At 35.6% G+C, this 16,493-nt stretch overlaps 1 protein-coding gene across 5 annotated transcripts in view; it reads left to right on the top strand.

The window, feature by feature from the left end:
- The window catches only part of MTREX (Mtr4 exosome RNA helicase), a 44,627-nt gene that overhangs the window by 7,737 nt on the left and 20,397 nt on the right, over positions 1 to 16,493 (top strand). For all 5 annotated transcript variants that reach the window (XR_003989280.1, XR_003989281.1, XM_030470970.1 and 2 more), the window contains exons 8-15: positions 188 to 312; positions 1,441 to 1,539; positions 2,325 to 2,427; positions 2,565 to 2,696; positions 3,881 to 3,960; positions 5,560 to 5,670; positions 6,429 to 6,530; positions 7,931 to 8,056. Coding sequence is in view for 3 of the 5 variants with exons in the window: in XM_030470970.1 (XP_030326830.1) it covers positions 188 to 312; positions 1,441 to 1,539; positions 2,325 to 2,427; positions 2,565 to 2,696; positions 3,881 to 3,960; positions 5,560 to 5,670; positions 6,429 to 6,530; positions 7,931 to 8,056 (878 nt within the window). In the remaining 2 variants the exon portion in view is untranslated. The remainder of the gene's footprint in view (positions 1 to 187; positions 313 to 1,440; positions 1,540 to 2,324; positions 2,428 to 2,564; positions 2,697 to 3,880; positions 3,961 to 5,559; positions 5,671 to 6,428; positions 6,531 to 7,930; positions 8,057 to 16,493) is intronic.

Genomic DNA, 16,493 nt, shown 5'->3' with positions numbered 1-16,493 from the left:
AGCTGTTGTGTGTCATAGTCTGCATTTTGTTTGCCAAGGCAAAAGCCACTTTGAGGGCATTTGTGTAGGGGAGGCTGGATTTAGTTTTTGTTTTATTTTTTCTTTCAGCATGCTATTCTTTGGTTTCAGAACTGAAAAAAATAGGCTTTAATCATATACATTTCCCATGTGACTTTTCCATTTTCAGAACGTGGTGTTGTTTGGGAAGAGACAATTATTTTGCTTCCTGACAATGTTCATTATGTCTTCCTTTCCGCAACTATTCCAAATGCTCGCCAGTTTGCTGAATGGATCTGCCATCTTCACAAACAGGTGATGTTTCTGATGTGGTATACGTCCATCCTTGTTGTCTTGTAACATAATACTGTCCCTTTGATTGATGTGAACTCAACCTTTGAGCATCTTTTCAGTCATCTTCTTATTGCTTAATTATGATGGTATTGGTCACTTTTGGCTTCTCTGGTTGTACTTCTAGCTTTTGCAGCTATACTGGCTGTTTGTTCTGCATAGCACCATTAGAGCTGTTTCTTTAAATTTTATTTTCCACACTTACTTAGACACTAGCTTGATTTCAACAAACATTCTGAATTACGAAACATGATGAACATACTCAGAGGGCTGATAGACAAGAGGTTATTTGGAGAAATTGTTTGAAGAGCTCTGTAAAAAGGCCATGTGGAAATAAAAAGTAAATCATAAATCCATAGGAAATACTAGATATGCATGCAAACAAAGTAAGAAAAGAGGAATATAAGTTATCTATCCTGTTCCATAACCATGAAGTTTATCTTACTCTATCTTTTTAAGAGATGCTTTTGCAGCAAAGAAGATGGGAATCAGAATTAGGGAAGTTAATATCGGTAAGAGGTTGGTCAGATTTTAAAAATACCCCTGAGACTGATTATTAGGTTGTTTGTAGTGAAAGGGGTGTAGTATAAGAGACTTTGTTTTGAAGAACACTAGGCTGTGATTTTTTTTTTTTAAGTAGAAGCAACCTTTCTCCATGCATTGAAACCTCAGATATTTTTAAGTCTACTGTGTGCCTTTTTTTAAGGGGTGTAAGAAATATTTTGGGGTTTTTTTTACAAAACAGAAGTTTACAGTTTTTCCTTTGGTTTTAAAAGATGTTAGGATTTTGAGGGTGTAATAATGCAGAAGGAAATAGTACCTGTCCTTACTTTTTGTGTTCTTGAGAAAGAAATTTTTTTTTTTTTTTTTTTTGGCCAACTTGTGTTCTAAAGAAAATGCAAACATTTTCTTAAGCAACATCATTAGTACAAAATCCATATTCAGGAAAGAAAATCTGTTCGCTTCTGTAAGTCTTATTTTTTGGCCTTTAGAAAGATGCATTTTAATAGAGAAGGGCTGGATTTTCCACCAAGCAAGTATTTTTACGTTGCAATTAGAAACATTAGCATGTATGCTGTTCTTTTTTTATAGCCTTGCCATGTGATTTACACTGACTATCGGCCCACTCCACTGCAACATTATATATTCCCAGCAGGAGGAGATGGACTCCATCTGGTGGTTGATGAAAATGTAAGGAACATTCAGTTTGTTTGAAAGATCTTTTTCCTTGTTTATCAGTTATGAGCTTGATCTCCTGCAAAGTTTGGATTGGCTATACAAAGGATGTTTGTATTAAAATGAAGTACACAAGGGTAACAGTGATTTCTGAATTGCTGTTAAGACTTTTTTCAGTCTTACAGAAGAGATTGGTTGCTATCTTAATGTCATGTAGTCAGCTGAGTAATACTTTGCTGAGATGTCTTAAGTGCCATCAGAGTGGCTTTGTTTTCTAAAGTGCATGCTGCTTTCTGTAAATCTGCAAAGTAGCTGATGTTTCTTGTGCTGTTTCTCACACAAAAGAAAATGTAGTAGCGTTTAGATTTTACTTTGGTTGAGGGTGTAAAATATTTTTGTGTCTTTAGGCGATTTTGAAGTAGTGACTTGTTTAAAATTCATCATCGGCTTGCACAGCAGTAGCTAATGCCATAAACAGTAGTACTGCACTTGAAGCTAGATCTTCGTTGGGCAGCGTAGTTTCGTTTAGACATTCCTAAAAGTTACCTTTGGTATTGTGTCATTTAGCAGGTCTAGTGTGGTTAATGGTGTGATTTATAGAACAATGGGCAATAACTTCAGAGACACCACTGTAATTCTGAGCTGTGACATTGACCCAGTAAACTCACTTGTTGGCTTATGCTTTGTTTTTGTCCTGCCTGTAAATGTGGGGTAACAGTACTGGCTGCACAAAGCACTAAGTATTTTTAAGTGGGCTATGTAGGAACTAATTGCTTACAAAGGTTGTGTTTTGTATCTAGGGAGATTTCAGAGAAGATAATTTTAATACAGCAATGCAAGTGCTTAGAGATGCAGGAGACTTAGCAAAAGGAGACCAGAAAGGCAGGAAAGGAGGAACGAAAGGTGAGTTCGAATTCAATTCTAAAGGAACTTTTTGTATAATACAACAAAATTTTAGGCAAGCTGTGCTCGTGTCTCAGTTATTGCATAAGATACTTTTTTGATAAAATTACATTTGAATCAGTGCAATCTCTCTGCAGGTCCTTCAAATGTTTTTAAGATTGTGAAGATGATCATGGAAAGGAATTTCCAACCAGTGATTATTTTCAGCTTCAGTAAGAAAGACTGTGAAGCCTATGCACTTCAGATGACAAAGTTAGATTTCAATACAGGTACAGATAAATAAAATACAGCTTTATTTACAGTTGTAGTTTAATGTGAAATGTTACTCTGGTTAGATATTTCTATTTCCTTTGGAACTTTTTTTGTAAAAACAAGTGAAAAATACATATTGCTTTTTCACTTACTGTGCTGGTACGTCAGGCTATTTTTAGTAGGAAACTGTTGATGCACGAAGAGTTCTAGATCATCACAATGTTGAATTATTCCTCTATTTTAAACTTTATTTCTTTCTCCAAAATCCTCTTCACTGTAATAATACAAGAGTTCCTAGAAAATTCTAACTATAATGGGAGAAGACTGATCATAACAAATGAATTTCCAAAAATTTTCATTTATGTCCATTAAAAAAATAAGTATCCTCTCAAAGTCAAAGCAACTGTAAAACAAACCACTACACTGTTCTTTCTCAACTATTCAATCCAGTTTTCTTTCTTTCCTTCCTTCCTCCCCTTTCTCCTCAAAACAAAACCTGAAAGGTAAACAACATTTTGGATTAATACCAAGCTTGGAAAATAAGTTTAAGTTCATCACTTCTCGGAAATGTTAGGAGTTGTAACAAAAATAAGGAATTTGTTGTGAATTGATGTATTGTTTTATGTTTGTGAACTGTTCGTGCTCGCTTACTTGCTCCAATCTTTGCACCTTCTGGTTCAGTGTTGCAAGATAATGCAGCTGTTTCTGTCAGAACACGTACAGATATGCACAAGTGCAGAGATGCATTTTTCTATATTTTCTTCAGTCATATCTCTGAATTCTTGATATTTTTACTATTTCAGTAGAAAGGGGTGTAAACTTTTACTGTTAACAGAGAAAAGGGAAAGCCTCTATGTCCATGCAGACAGGGACTAGTAGGTAGAAGAGAAACAGGGGGAGGTTAATTAAATAGACAAAGTACGTAAAACTGAGAAATCCCAAGCTTGGAAATAACTGAAGTTAGGATTATTCTGCCAGGTTTGTTCTGTTTTCCTTTCCCTTGAGCATCCACTTCTGGTTACTGTTAGGCTTCTTCAGCCTCACATTCAAGTCTTGATTGTCTGACCCAGTCTGGGTGGTTCACAGTCTTCCGTAGTATTCTTATTGTGAAGTTTTGTAAATATTAGAATGTGGTAAAGCTTTTTTTACATATGGTATAAACCTTCTAGATTTTGTAATAACTTACAAATTGCATTCTTAGATGAAGAAAAAAAGATGGTTGAAGAAGTGTTCAATAATGCGATTGATTGTCTATCAGATGAAGACAAAAAGCTTCCTCAGGTCAGTGGAGATAGGATAGGGGTAGCTGCTGCTCTCCTTTTCTGCAGCTTTTGAGGCTGTGGGGTTTTTGTAGTGGGTACAGAAATCATAAACTAAATATTGTCATTCATCTCCCCAGGTTTTAATCTCTCTTACACTGCTGCTTGACATTGTGAAATAGGACTCAGTGATTAGGATTCCCATTATATTGGCAGCAAATGACATATGCCAGAATTAACCATGGAGTTCCTACACTGTGCTTGTTTGGGTTTTTTTTTTTCCCTAATGATGTTTTTAAGTCAACAGGTATATCTGGGTTAAAACTGTCTGGGAACAAATCAAATGAGAGTGCGGTATGCACTTTATCAGGTATTAACTGCTGAGCCTTTCAAAAAAGTTGAACTGATGCAACTGTATTCTAATTTATTGCATAATGAGTAAGCATAATGACTGTCGTTACAGTGGAAAAAATACAAATTTCTGAATGGACAGAATATTACAGGTTTCAATACTTCTGTAACAAATACTAAAACTGTAATTTCATTCTCCTCCCCTCTTTATTTGTGTCCATCATTTCTTAATGCAGTGATCTTTATTGTAAGCATGGCAATTTCTCCTTGAGAAAAACAACCATTTAAGTTTTGGCCATGCCTGCTTGCTTCAGATTCCACATACCTATTTTGTTTGTGAACTTGGGATAATAGGAATCCAATATACAATGTGTGCCTGGTTGTTAGGGTTTTTTTGTAAGCTGATAACAGTGGCATTATATCCAGTAATGTCCAATATTTACCCAATAATATATCCAATATTATATCCGATATTGGATATTATATCCAATAATATCCCATCATTATATCCAATACTATCCAGTAATCTCTGGACAATGATATCTCAAAAGCATCTTCTCAGAATTAGGTTTGGGATGGTAACCAAGTGTTAATAGATTGTTAATGAGAATCTTTGTTTTCAAAGAGAAAACCAGAGACAAAGCAAATTTCATGTAAGTATTTGTTTGAACTATGATGTTTTTAGAATTTAAGAGATTAATTCAGTCATTTACAACCTGAGTTTCCTTGTATGGCTGTCACAGGTGCTGACTTCACTCTTTTACAGCACATTTCAATAAGTTAAATCACTGGAGCTAAAACTGACAAGAAATATCTCGTGCTTACAAGGATCACTGTTTCCAAAAATGATTTTAAATGAGGCTTTGGGTTTGGTGGTTTTGGGTTTGCTTTTTTTGTTTGTTTGTTTGGGGATTTTTTGGGGGGGGGGGGGCGGGGCAGGAGGTGTTGGGTTGTTTTTGGGGTTGATTTTTTTTTTTTAATAGATGCAAATTTAAATGCTACTTGCATGTGTAAATTAGGGCACAGCTTCACAGTTTGCCTAACCCAACTTAAGACTAGTCTACTGAAAAGCTTGGCCTTTGGCTTCACCCTTCATATCATTCCTAGTTCCATCTGGAAAATAATATTGAAGGGGTATTTATTGCACTTAAAATCAGGAAATAGTGAATCATGTGAACACTGAGGGCAATCTTGAGGTTCTCCACACAGGTTTATTTTTTAGTAACAAATACTAACATTTGTTTACTTGTCTTTGTATGTTTCTTCCCAGGTTGAGCATGTACTTCCACTTCTGAAGCGAGGAATTGGTATCCATCACGGTGGTCTGCTTCCTATTTTAAAAGAAACCATAGAAATTCTTTTCTCTGAGGGCCTAATAAAGGTATATATTTCGTGTCCATACTTATTTTTTTCTCTGTTGTAAATACACAGTTGGTAATCCTGAAAAAAACTCCTGAGAAGTATGTCTTAGCTCAGCATGTATGCTAGTATTATAGTGGAGATCTGCCTCCGTCTTTGTCTGAAAAAAACAATTCTTGAAGCTATTTGTTTATTTTTTTTTCTCTATAAGGAAAAGCTTGTAGTCTTTAATACTTTGCCTTAGATGTCTTATGTTAGTACAAAATTACAGTTCTAGTTTTAAGTGCTCCAGATTTTATTCTCAACTATTTAAACGTACATTGACTAAATGTAACATTTTTGTCAACTGTTTTAGGGTATATTTTGCTCCTATAAATAATTGTAGACATTTACCAAGATGTTTGTTGATTGCCTTAAAGGACATGCATTCAGAAAAATCTAATCTTAGATGAAAATTGTGGGGTAACTATCTGCTATTCTTTTTCTTGCAAACATTGAATGTAGAAATTATCTACTTTTCAGTAATACAGTTTGCATCCCCTTATGCGTTTTTTTGGAGTCTTTCACATGATTCCATCTTAGTAATTTTCATGTTTTCCCAGAGGAAATAAGGGAAGGGGTAAAGAATGTTTTTTTAAATACTAAATGTGCCTATGTTCGTATGTTGACTCTACCGAAGTAGTAAAATCTGGTGAAGTTTTGTGTTGCTATCTCTGACTATTTGAATGTTTGCTTAGAACTCTTTGTTTTTGCTTCCTTAACTTTAGTTTGTTTATTTAGGCCTTATTTGCCACAGAGACTTTTGCTATGGGAATTAATATGCCAGCCAGGACTGTGCTATTTACGAGCGCCAGCAAATTTGATGGGAAAGATTTCCGATGGGTAAGTGAAAACCAGTTTCAGTAGAATAACTGAGTTGCGTTATTTAAATCTAATAAGGATTAAATTTACTCTTGACATACCCACTTCAATGTAGTAGCAAATATTTTTTTTCTTTCAAAAATCTTTTTGTTTACTAATCCATTTATAATTAGTGTACAAATTCCTGAAGACAGGATTCCTCAGATATGCATAAGACTATTTTATTTTCATAGGTACAGCAAAAAGGGCATCAAACACAGTTAGCAATGTGCAGTGGATTTAAATAAGACTTCTGCACAACTTGCCCAAAACTGTGAGACCCAAGTATTTTCTTCTGTGTCAGAGAAATGTGGAGAACAAATGGTCTGAGTGTCATATCATAATGACCACTAAATTTAGGTTTTGAGTGACCCAAGGGAAGAAATTATGTACCTCAGGAGAGTCTTGATTGTTGTGTTATAGCAGAGTATGTTGGATAGCTCACAGAAGGATGGAAATGTGTGGAGGGAGGGACAGGTTCTTAAACAACTGGAAAACAAATAATTTAAAAGTTTTAAACAAATAATTTATAAGTTTTAAACGTTAAAAAACAGGTATGTGGTTCCCATGTAAATAATAAGGAGGGCGTAGAAGTCATCACAGCAAAACTTCATAAGCATAATGATTCATCTTTGAGACATAGAAGAATTTCAATAAACAGGACAAGTGATTTGACGTGCATTATGAAGTAAACATCTCTTCAGTCTAGTTTGGGCTGTTCAGTTTCATGATTCATATAATCTGATTGCATGTCCTTAAGATATATGTGAGAATTAGCTACCTTTGATGTATCAGATACGTGGAGCTCCTACTTTTAAAATTTAAAATTAAAACTACGTTTCCTTAAGTAGTTTTTAAGATCCGACTAGATTAGACTGATGAGTTCTTTATAACCTCTTCAGTTTCATGGTTAGCAGGCTTTTGCTAGGTATCAGTATTTTAGTTTATATTTGAATAATTTGAATGAACTGATACGTTATTTGAAGATGGTGAAGATGCATTATCAATATGTTGAAGATGTATTATATTTTAATTATCTCCTCCATGCCCAGCAACCTCTCATGACATGAGACATTAATAAAATGTTTTTTGTGCTTATTAAAATGATGCACCGTGTTACAGAAGTCACTGTATCTATGGAAGCATTAGTTAACTTAGGCTGCTCATGTACAAATCTATCACTATGAATAATGAATCTTAGTAGTTTAGTGGTAATTATGAGTAGTGAGTTCAATCTGTGAAAAGTTCATGTATTAGATAACTCTTCTTTGCTAATACTTACGTGTCATGGTCGTTTAATGTATAATTGTAAAAAGCACTTCATACGTTCTTGCTATTTTTCTAAGGTTTGTTAATTTTTTCTTTTTATTGTTTTATCCTAGATATCCTCAGGTGAATACATTCAAATGTCAGGTCGTGCAGGACGCCGAGGTATGGATGACAGAGGAATCGTAATTCTTATGGTGGATGAAAAAATGAGTCCAACAATTGGCAAGCAGCTCTTGAAGGTAGGAGACAAGTTAACTTTTTTTTTTTTATTCTCCCCACTAATGTTATTCTCGTTTGAATAATGTAATGTGTGAAATTATAGACTTAAAAAAAACCTATGTAGAACGTGCAGCTAGGAGATGACAACCCATAAAAGGAGTATGGGCTTTTGCTGAATTCTCATGAAAGCAAGAGTTTCTGTTGTGAGACAGAATTAGAAAACTAGTATCATCCTCTGTATAAAAGGGATCGGGAGAGTAGAGTTATATGCTCTTTTCTAGTGTTATCACTACTACTGCAGTATTCTGGTTTTTTTCCTTGCTGACCACAGTCAGTTCAAGGATATTGCTGAACTAGGAAAGGTTTGCTAAGCTTTCACAAGAGTTGCTGAAGGCTTCGTTCTGTGGTGAAATAAAACTTTGTTAATGGTCTTTTCAGTGTAAAAGACAAACTGGACAAAGTCATCCAAAAGTGAGGTATATATGATCAATAAGAAAAGTGAGATTGCTGTCCAAGCTCAAATGAGCTATGGAGAAATTGATAGTGCTTGTAGGAAACTTTGAGGTTTGGAAATAAAGAGGTTGGGAAAAAAACACCCTTGTGGTTGAGATGGGCATTAGATTATAGGGCTTCCCCAAACTGTAACGGAAGTTGTTACAGCTTATTACAATAATACCCTCTTCTTTTATAATTTGAATGTGAAACATTGCACGCATTACAATTCTGTTTAAATTCCATGGCAAAGATAACCATAATGAAGAATAATATTCTGGTGTGAGTGTTGCCTGTCTTAGGCTGCTTATGTTAATTGTGCACACGTTAAAATTTAAAACTTGGTGAGTTACTCCGCACATTATTCAGGAGCTTGAGAACTGCTGAACTTAAGTTCAGTAGTTTGAGAACTATAGAACGCAAATCTGCATGAATTAAGATTTTAAAAAAAGGAAATAGTAGATCACTTACATTTATTTGATACTATTTTTTTGCCTAGATGTCAAGGAAATAAAAAAAAAGTATTCCTGTATTGAAACTTTAAGCCCTTTGATTTTTTTTTTAATAAGGAAACACAAGGGAAAAATAATGCCAACTTTTTTTTCTGTATATATTATCTCTTGGTTCTTCTCCACGGATCTAAATAAATTCATGTATTTCATTAATTTTTCATACTATTTCACTTGTAAGGACGGACTAAATATAAGTTTTCTTTTAAAAAAATATCAGAAGGAGCTTTAATGAAGGAGTTAATGCGTCTCTTAAGTGGCTTCTGTAACTATTCAGCCAATTGCTGAAAGACTGTAAAAGTAATCTTTTATGAGATGAGCAGTACAACATAAAAAATACTTTATATTTTCCTTTTTAAATACAAAACACTTGGAGGAAATTTTGTGTCAAAACAAGCCAAGAATCTATATAGACTAAGATTTCTTCAATATTTACATTTTTTATTTAAGTGTGTCTGAATTAGGTTTTACTTACGAACTGACAGTATTGTCTGTAGTAAGATGAATATTGTGTCTTGCAATAGTATTTTGCTGTCACATCATATATTGCAGCTTTGCTCCAAGATAAGCTGAAGATTTGTAGGGAAAACTTCAGGAGAAATAAATTAGCCATATTGACAATGATAGAACATTTACATAAGACATTTTTATCATAGCTCTTCAACCCTAATGCATGTCTGCTCCAAGCCATTTCCTGAATACTAGCGCAGAACTTCTAGGAATAATGTTACCAGCTGCTTAATGCTGTGATCAGTGAAGTGAGAGCTTTGAGTATGCTTCGGTACCAGCAGTATTGCTGCAGCTGTGCTGTTTGGCTCCGGCGCTTCATTGCGACATTGTGTACAGTACTTCAAACATAAATTCAAAGTTCAAATCTTAGATGGAGTTCTTTGGAGGGATATTTGTAAATATTTCTTAAACTCAGTAATGTACATTTGTCTTCTGCAGTGTAACTAGGTTTCATTTATCCTTAGCATTTATTTGAGCAACGAATATTTAGTTCACTGGTGACTTACACACATCTATAAGACTAAATGCTTGCAATACTGTTGGATAGCTTTCTGAAGACAGTAATACTAAGAAATATTCAATGGTTTGTTTTTGGGGTTTTTCTTGGGTTGTTTTTTTTTGTTTGTTTGTTTCTTTAGCTACATTGTGTTAGATCAGATAGGAAATGGAAAGCTTCTCCTTGATGCTAGATGGCCTTTGAAACCAGAGCAGCATCTCTCTAGTTGGAATTTGGCCATGTTACAATCGTGTATTCCTACAGAGACAACTGAGTTATGGAACAGTGGTAATCTGTTATGTCTCTAAGAGACAAACATCTTAAGCTAATTATGTTACAGAAGTGAATGATTGCATAATGAAAGAAAATGTGCTAATGTAAGTAGGTTTTTGAGCCTCGAATTGGAGTGTATCAGTTCTTTGCATCTACTTATTCCTTCACAGGAGAAGTTAGATGGACTGCAAAATTGAAAGAAAACATTCATCTAGCCAGTTAAAATATACAGTATTATGCTTTCTTTTTCATTTGCGTATGGAACATCAAGTGCCCGGATGCCAAGCTGTAGGAGATATTCCACTAGCTACATCTGGTTCCTGGCAGGGCCTTCATTTATAGAGTTGGCAGTACTGTGCTTATTTGGCCTGTATGCTGCTATTAGAAATCTGTCTGGTCTTTTTGTATTTTACTTTGACTCTTAGGTTGTTTTATTCTACTAGCAAATAAACAGGATAGCAATTCATAAAGTTGAATATTTTTCTCTTTAACTCCCTGCCTGTTTGCACAGCTCTCTTGTATGACCACTGTGCAGCTGTTGGAAGGTTTCTTAAATGCGAAAGGGCAAATCATCGTTCCCTTATAATTAAGGCAGCATCATTAGATATTTTGTGTTTTAATCATCTGCTGTGTATCACATATGGCTGTTCTTTCAGACTCCCAAGTACAAAGAAAATTGTTTAGTGTGAATAGCAGTATTTACATAAAATTAAAAAAGTATATGCTGATCAGGAATAAATGTAAGATTGAAATGAGGAGGAGGTGATGTGAAGCTTCATATGCTGGAAGAGGAGGATTCTGGAAAAGAATCTTCCTCATAAAATTGCTTGAAGTTAGCTATGCTTATGTAAAAGTACTACCTGTCTGCATTACGAATTAATAATAAGCATTGGGCATGAGTGTTATTTTGTGTGTATTTCTTAACATAGAGAGTGTATCAAACAAATAAAACTCTTGCCTGGGTTGTGAGAAACGCCCTAGTTCTGTAATACTATAAAAAATCTTTGATAAATCAGAATTAAGGAAAAAGAGTGGTTAATGTGTAGGAAAGAAACACTGTTTTATGCAGAAGTAGTTAGCTTAATCTTTGACTATGAGATTGCTTGTTCCTTCTTTTGACATGTCTGGTATTGACTGACAGGCCATGGGACTGCTCCTGATACCGTGTCTATGAATAAGGTTTTCTTGCACAAAATGTGGTGGCCTGTATTGAAATTGGTATGGAATGATAGGCTTACTACTTCACTTTTATGATAAAGACTCTGCAGAATCTTTAGTACTGCTGGTTGTCTCCGCCTTTTAAAACTGCACTGTGTGCAGATTGCCCAAAATGTTTGCTTTTCCCAAAATGCCTTGAAGATGTTTCTAGAGAAGCAAACTTGTATTTCAGTCCATTTCCTGTAACTTGTGAGTAGTAACAGCTTTCCATTTAATCTTCTTGTTGGGGACTGTGCACAAGACAGCAGGTGAAGCCTTCTAATGAGACTATTTTTAGTCAGCATTCAGTCCCTCTGCAAACATCAGCTAACATGCCAGCTTAATTATACTATTGTACTTCAATTTGATTTAAAGCTTACTCATGGGGTAGGGGAAGTGCCTCAGGATCTGAGAAAATTGTCAAAACCTAGTTTGGGAAAGAAATAGACTTCAGCTGGAGGTTGGCACTGCCACTCTCTGGAAAAGCCATTGCAAAATTCAGTTCAGGAAAATACTTAACTTCTAACCTTAATATAAAAACTGCTTAAGTCAACAAGATTTTAGTATGAAATCGTGGAAACAATTCAGCTGGTTTAAAGGAAATAGATGCTTAAATGCTATTGTGAACAGGGTCATAATGATGCAAGCCAGCAGATAGAAGTGAACAGCAAATAGGTCTTCTTCCTGATGAAGTTCTTCTTCCAAAATGTAGGAAGATGGGTTTCATCAGATGGTGTGTAAAATGGTTAGTCACTCTTGAACTTCACCTCAGGCTTTTCCAGAGCCAGAAGGACTAAGCTAACTGGTATTAATTGTGGTTGCTGCTTGCTAATACCACAAGTTACTTGAAGTTTTCTTAGGTCAGTCTGTGGAAAGCAGTTTCTCCTAAGTGACAGAGTTTTGGGAAATATTATTTTACTTTGGTAAACTCATCACTACAAATGTAGGTGTGTTTTGATTGATGAAGCTAGATTTGGTTTTCTTCTTACTTGAAAAGTTAAGTGTGAGATGAACAAAAGACAAAGTTCCTTTTTTTAAATTTTTTTCTATGTTCACTTTTTGTAGAAGTATATATTCTTTGCTTGGGCACACATTTCCTGTAGGTTAAAACATACTACATGTTGACTGAAATTGTAAATTGTTACACTACTGACTTAATACCTGTAGTAGTAAATCTGAAACCAATGAGTGTTGAGGATCTCAGCTACCTTCTGAGTGCCCTTTGTTTTTTTCTATTTCAACTTTCTTTGAGTTCATCCAACTTAGTAGGAGCAAAATTATTCTCTTAAATGTAATATACAAATACAGTTAGCAGGCCAGCTCAGATCCAAAAGAATCATTGCACAGTGTAGTGTTGAACACAAGTTACTTTTACCCCCACCACTCTATGTGTTCTGTGCAGAGCAGTTAATGTAGCAGTGCTGAGATCTTGGTTTGGGGAGGGCCAGTTTTTAAATTTTGTAAGTACGATATCTCTATTGTATAAAGTATTTGTAGTTTTAAATATTTGCATGAAAGTTTAAATATTGCTTTGTTAAATTGGGATGCCTCAGCACAAGTGTGGGGGGTTTCTTACATATTTTTCTTGTTCAGGAAGAAGACAAAAGGCTTAGGGGAACAACAGAACTTGGAGTTACCAGCCTGAAGTAAAACTGAGGATAGTTAAGGTGGTAGGAGATACTGTATTAGAGAGAGCAAATGACTGAAAAGTTCAGTCATTCAGAATAACTTCAGGCGGCAGCAATTGCATGTGAGAGGAATTGAGATACATTTTTTTCCTTTTAAGTCTCTTATTACAACCAGAGCATTTGTGGAACCCAAGCCTGAGGTATTTTCATCAGCAAAGCCTTCTGAAGCGGTCTTTTGCCACCCACCGTGGCTTCTGTTTGTGGTAGTGCAACTGTTTTTGGGGAAAAGCAGTGAGCCAGATTGGTAATAAATTTGTGTTTCAAATAGCTGCTTGCTACTGCCTGTTAATAATAAACCTCGCAGAAGGGGGTTAATCGGTTTTGCAGTTATGCTGATGTACCTCAGGATAATTGTGTTATCAGTATAACTACGCAGTCTTTTTTGATATTTCTGAGAGAGATCTGATTATTCATGTGGTAACTATGACTGATAGTGGAAAAAATGTGTTCTGTTAATATTTCACTAAAAGTACTTCTGTGTCTCACAGTCAAGTATTGAGCAGTCACTTTCATGTAATAATTTTTTTTTTTTCCATAGAAATTTGTAATGGTGACTCACAGACAGCTAAGTGTACTTACTTCCCCTTAAGAGATAAAAAGTGAGGGACATTTTAATCAGTGTTTTCTGTTCTTTGCTCTTTTTGTAAAGCAGTGCTTTGTTTCCTTTTTGGAAACCCGTTCATTCAGCTTATTTCTGGAAGCAGTGATAGGCAAATGAAACCATCAGTGAATCAAATAGCATGACTATGTCCTGTAGTGTATCTCATTTGTGTCATTGAGAAAGATAGTTTATTGTTGCTTTGCAAGTTGCCCTTTTTGTCTTTGTTAGCTCGTAATGTCCGCTTGAGTTCACTTCAGACAATATTTGCCATCTGATGTTCCCTGTGAAAGTTTCGTACATGTTTTCCATGATAGGCTGGAGAGCAAGAAGGGGATGTGCAAACTTGTTCTTCTCTCTGCATGGGAACAGTTTTGAAAATGTAAATATTTTTCTCCCACAGTAAGAGAGAACAGAGTAACCCTTACCAAATGTACGTCTTGCTCAACACTATGTGCTGTAACGCAGCAATGACAGCTCTCACATGTCTGGTTAGAGGAGGCTTCCAAGTCTTGCAGTAGTGAAAAAAATTTGAAACCCCCCTGTGAATATCCATTCCAGACACTAATCTTCCTCTTTTCCAATATTTACAGATCTTTCTAGTTTACATAGGCAAGAAGTGGAAGGAGTAATAAATGCTGAATGCTCTGTTGGATTATTTGATTGTGTTAAGAAGATACTCTGTCCTGAAATTGTTGGCAGTTGAACAGGGCACAGCATCTAGCCGTTATAATTTTCAAATAGCTCTGAAACTATTCTGAAACTATTTCTGTAATGAATTGTTTATGATCATGTTCTTGATTTTTAACACTATGAGCTTAAACCAGGTGTTTTTTTGCAACCTAAATCTTGGAAAACTTGAAAGGATGCTACTGGTAAGTTGGCTTAGTATTCTCAAGAAGTGAGGTGGTTGCAAGGGCACAAAGTAAGTCATTAACTTCTGAGAAGTTTACTTGGTATATCCAAGCTGTTCCCATGTATCCGCGCAGCTCTTATCCAGAGGCATAAAAAAGTTTGCAAAATTGTGCTGTTTTTTTTAGAAAATATTCAGAAATAAATCTGTTGCTACTGTGTGTTGGAAGAACCGGGATGGGGGGACTGCCCTCTTCGAAGGGGTCAGGAGGAGTATTACTTGCAGAAAGGAGGCTGGAGGGCTCCACTAACAGTATAGTCATGGACACTGTGTTTGAAATTGACTTCTTGATGCCTGTTCAGGGTAGTCTTTCTCAGCAACTTCTGTTGCAGCTGTGATCAGCTAGGCTTTTGTCTGATTTCTTCATAAGTGGTTGGTTATTCTTCCTTTCTCTAATATGGTGCCTTTTCTCTGGGGACAAGAGAGGCTTCCTCAGAGGCTGACAGAGGTTGAGGCAGGTGATTGCATACTGTAGTTTGTCAAAGAGAAGGTTGATGGATTGTGATGGAAGAATCTATGGTAGAGGGTGAGCTAAATGTCATGCACATGCTTCACAATATTTTTAAGAAAGTGAGAAAGAAAAGTAATCGATCTGGGAGCTGGTAAAACAAGGATTGAGCAGAGAAAGGGATTGCAAGAGGAGCAAACCATCATGGAGAAAATGTAAGTTAAACTGGTTTGCTTGTTACTGTATCTTGGCAGCAAGCACAATCCAGGGTAGTTGAACACTTTATACTGTGTAGGCTCTTCAAGAGCAAGTTAGGAAAGGCCCCCACCTTGTGCATTTTCCTCTCCTCAGTATATCCCTTCTCTGTATCCGACAGGTGTCTTTAGGTAAGCACTAATTGCCTCTTCAGTAATCATGTTATCTTTACAATTTGCCAGAAAAGGCTGGTTGTCTGCTCTTGTTTTATGTGTACTTGATATGGAAGAACAGCTGTATTTTGATGCAGGGCTTCCTAATGCAGCTGAAAAATCTGCCTGTTGCTACTGGGTAAATGAAGCAAGGACATCCAGGTGGTTTCTGCTTGTTAGATGCAAGTCTGTTGACAGCCTGGGGTAGTCAGTAGAAACTAATGCACACCGTAGAATTCACTGGCTGTGCTGAATGTGTAATACGGTAAAGCTACTATAGTTGTATTTAATTTGGAGAAGTAATGGTTCCAATTTTCAGAAAAAATAAGCTTCTCAGAATTTTTGATTTCAAATGTAGTTTTGCGTAGAGAGCACTGAGAAAACAGGAATTTCTGAGACTTGGACAAAGATCTGTTTATGAGATGAAGGAACAGGGAAAATTCACAATTTTTGCCAAAAAAGGATTTGTATTTTAACTGCTTTGTCTTAATAGAATGATCTTTATTTTCAACTTGTAAAATACTGATCATGTGTTTAAAATAAAAATTGCCACATCAGCAGCTGGCTCAAGTGCTGCCTTTCAAATAAGTCTGCTTTATATAATCTTTGAAATAGCTAGGGTTTTTAGTTTGTTTTTAAATCACTCCTTCACAGCTGAACTGTGCTGATTTTATAAAAGCCTTTAAAGTGAATCTTCAGGAATTGCTTGGCATTTCTGGTCATGTTCTGTGCATGTATTTTAGTTGTGTAACAAGTTCGTTGTTTTCTCACTTTATGATAGCATTTAAGTGACAGTGTGACACTTAGGATTTTATTCTTTATTTGGTAGTTTATAATCTTTCAAGCACACAGCTATGTTATGCCTTAAAGCTGTGTAACATTGTCAGGAATGGAAAGAGATTCATGGTGTGATCAGATCAATCTGT

The sequence above is a fragment of the Strigops habroptila genome, chromosome Z (genome assembly GCF_004027225.2).
Source record: "Strigops habroptila isolate Jane chromosome Z, bStrHab1.2.pri, whole genome shotgun sequence".
Lineage (NCBI taxonomy): Eukaryota > Metazoa > Chordata > Aves > Psittaciformes > Psittacidae > Strigops > Strigops habroptila.
This window is presented reverse-complemented; position numbering and strand designations above follow the sequence as displayed.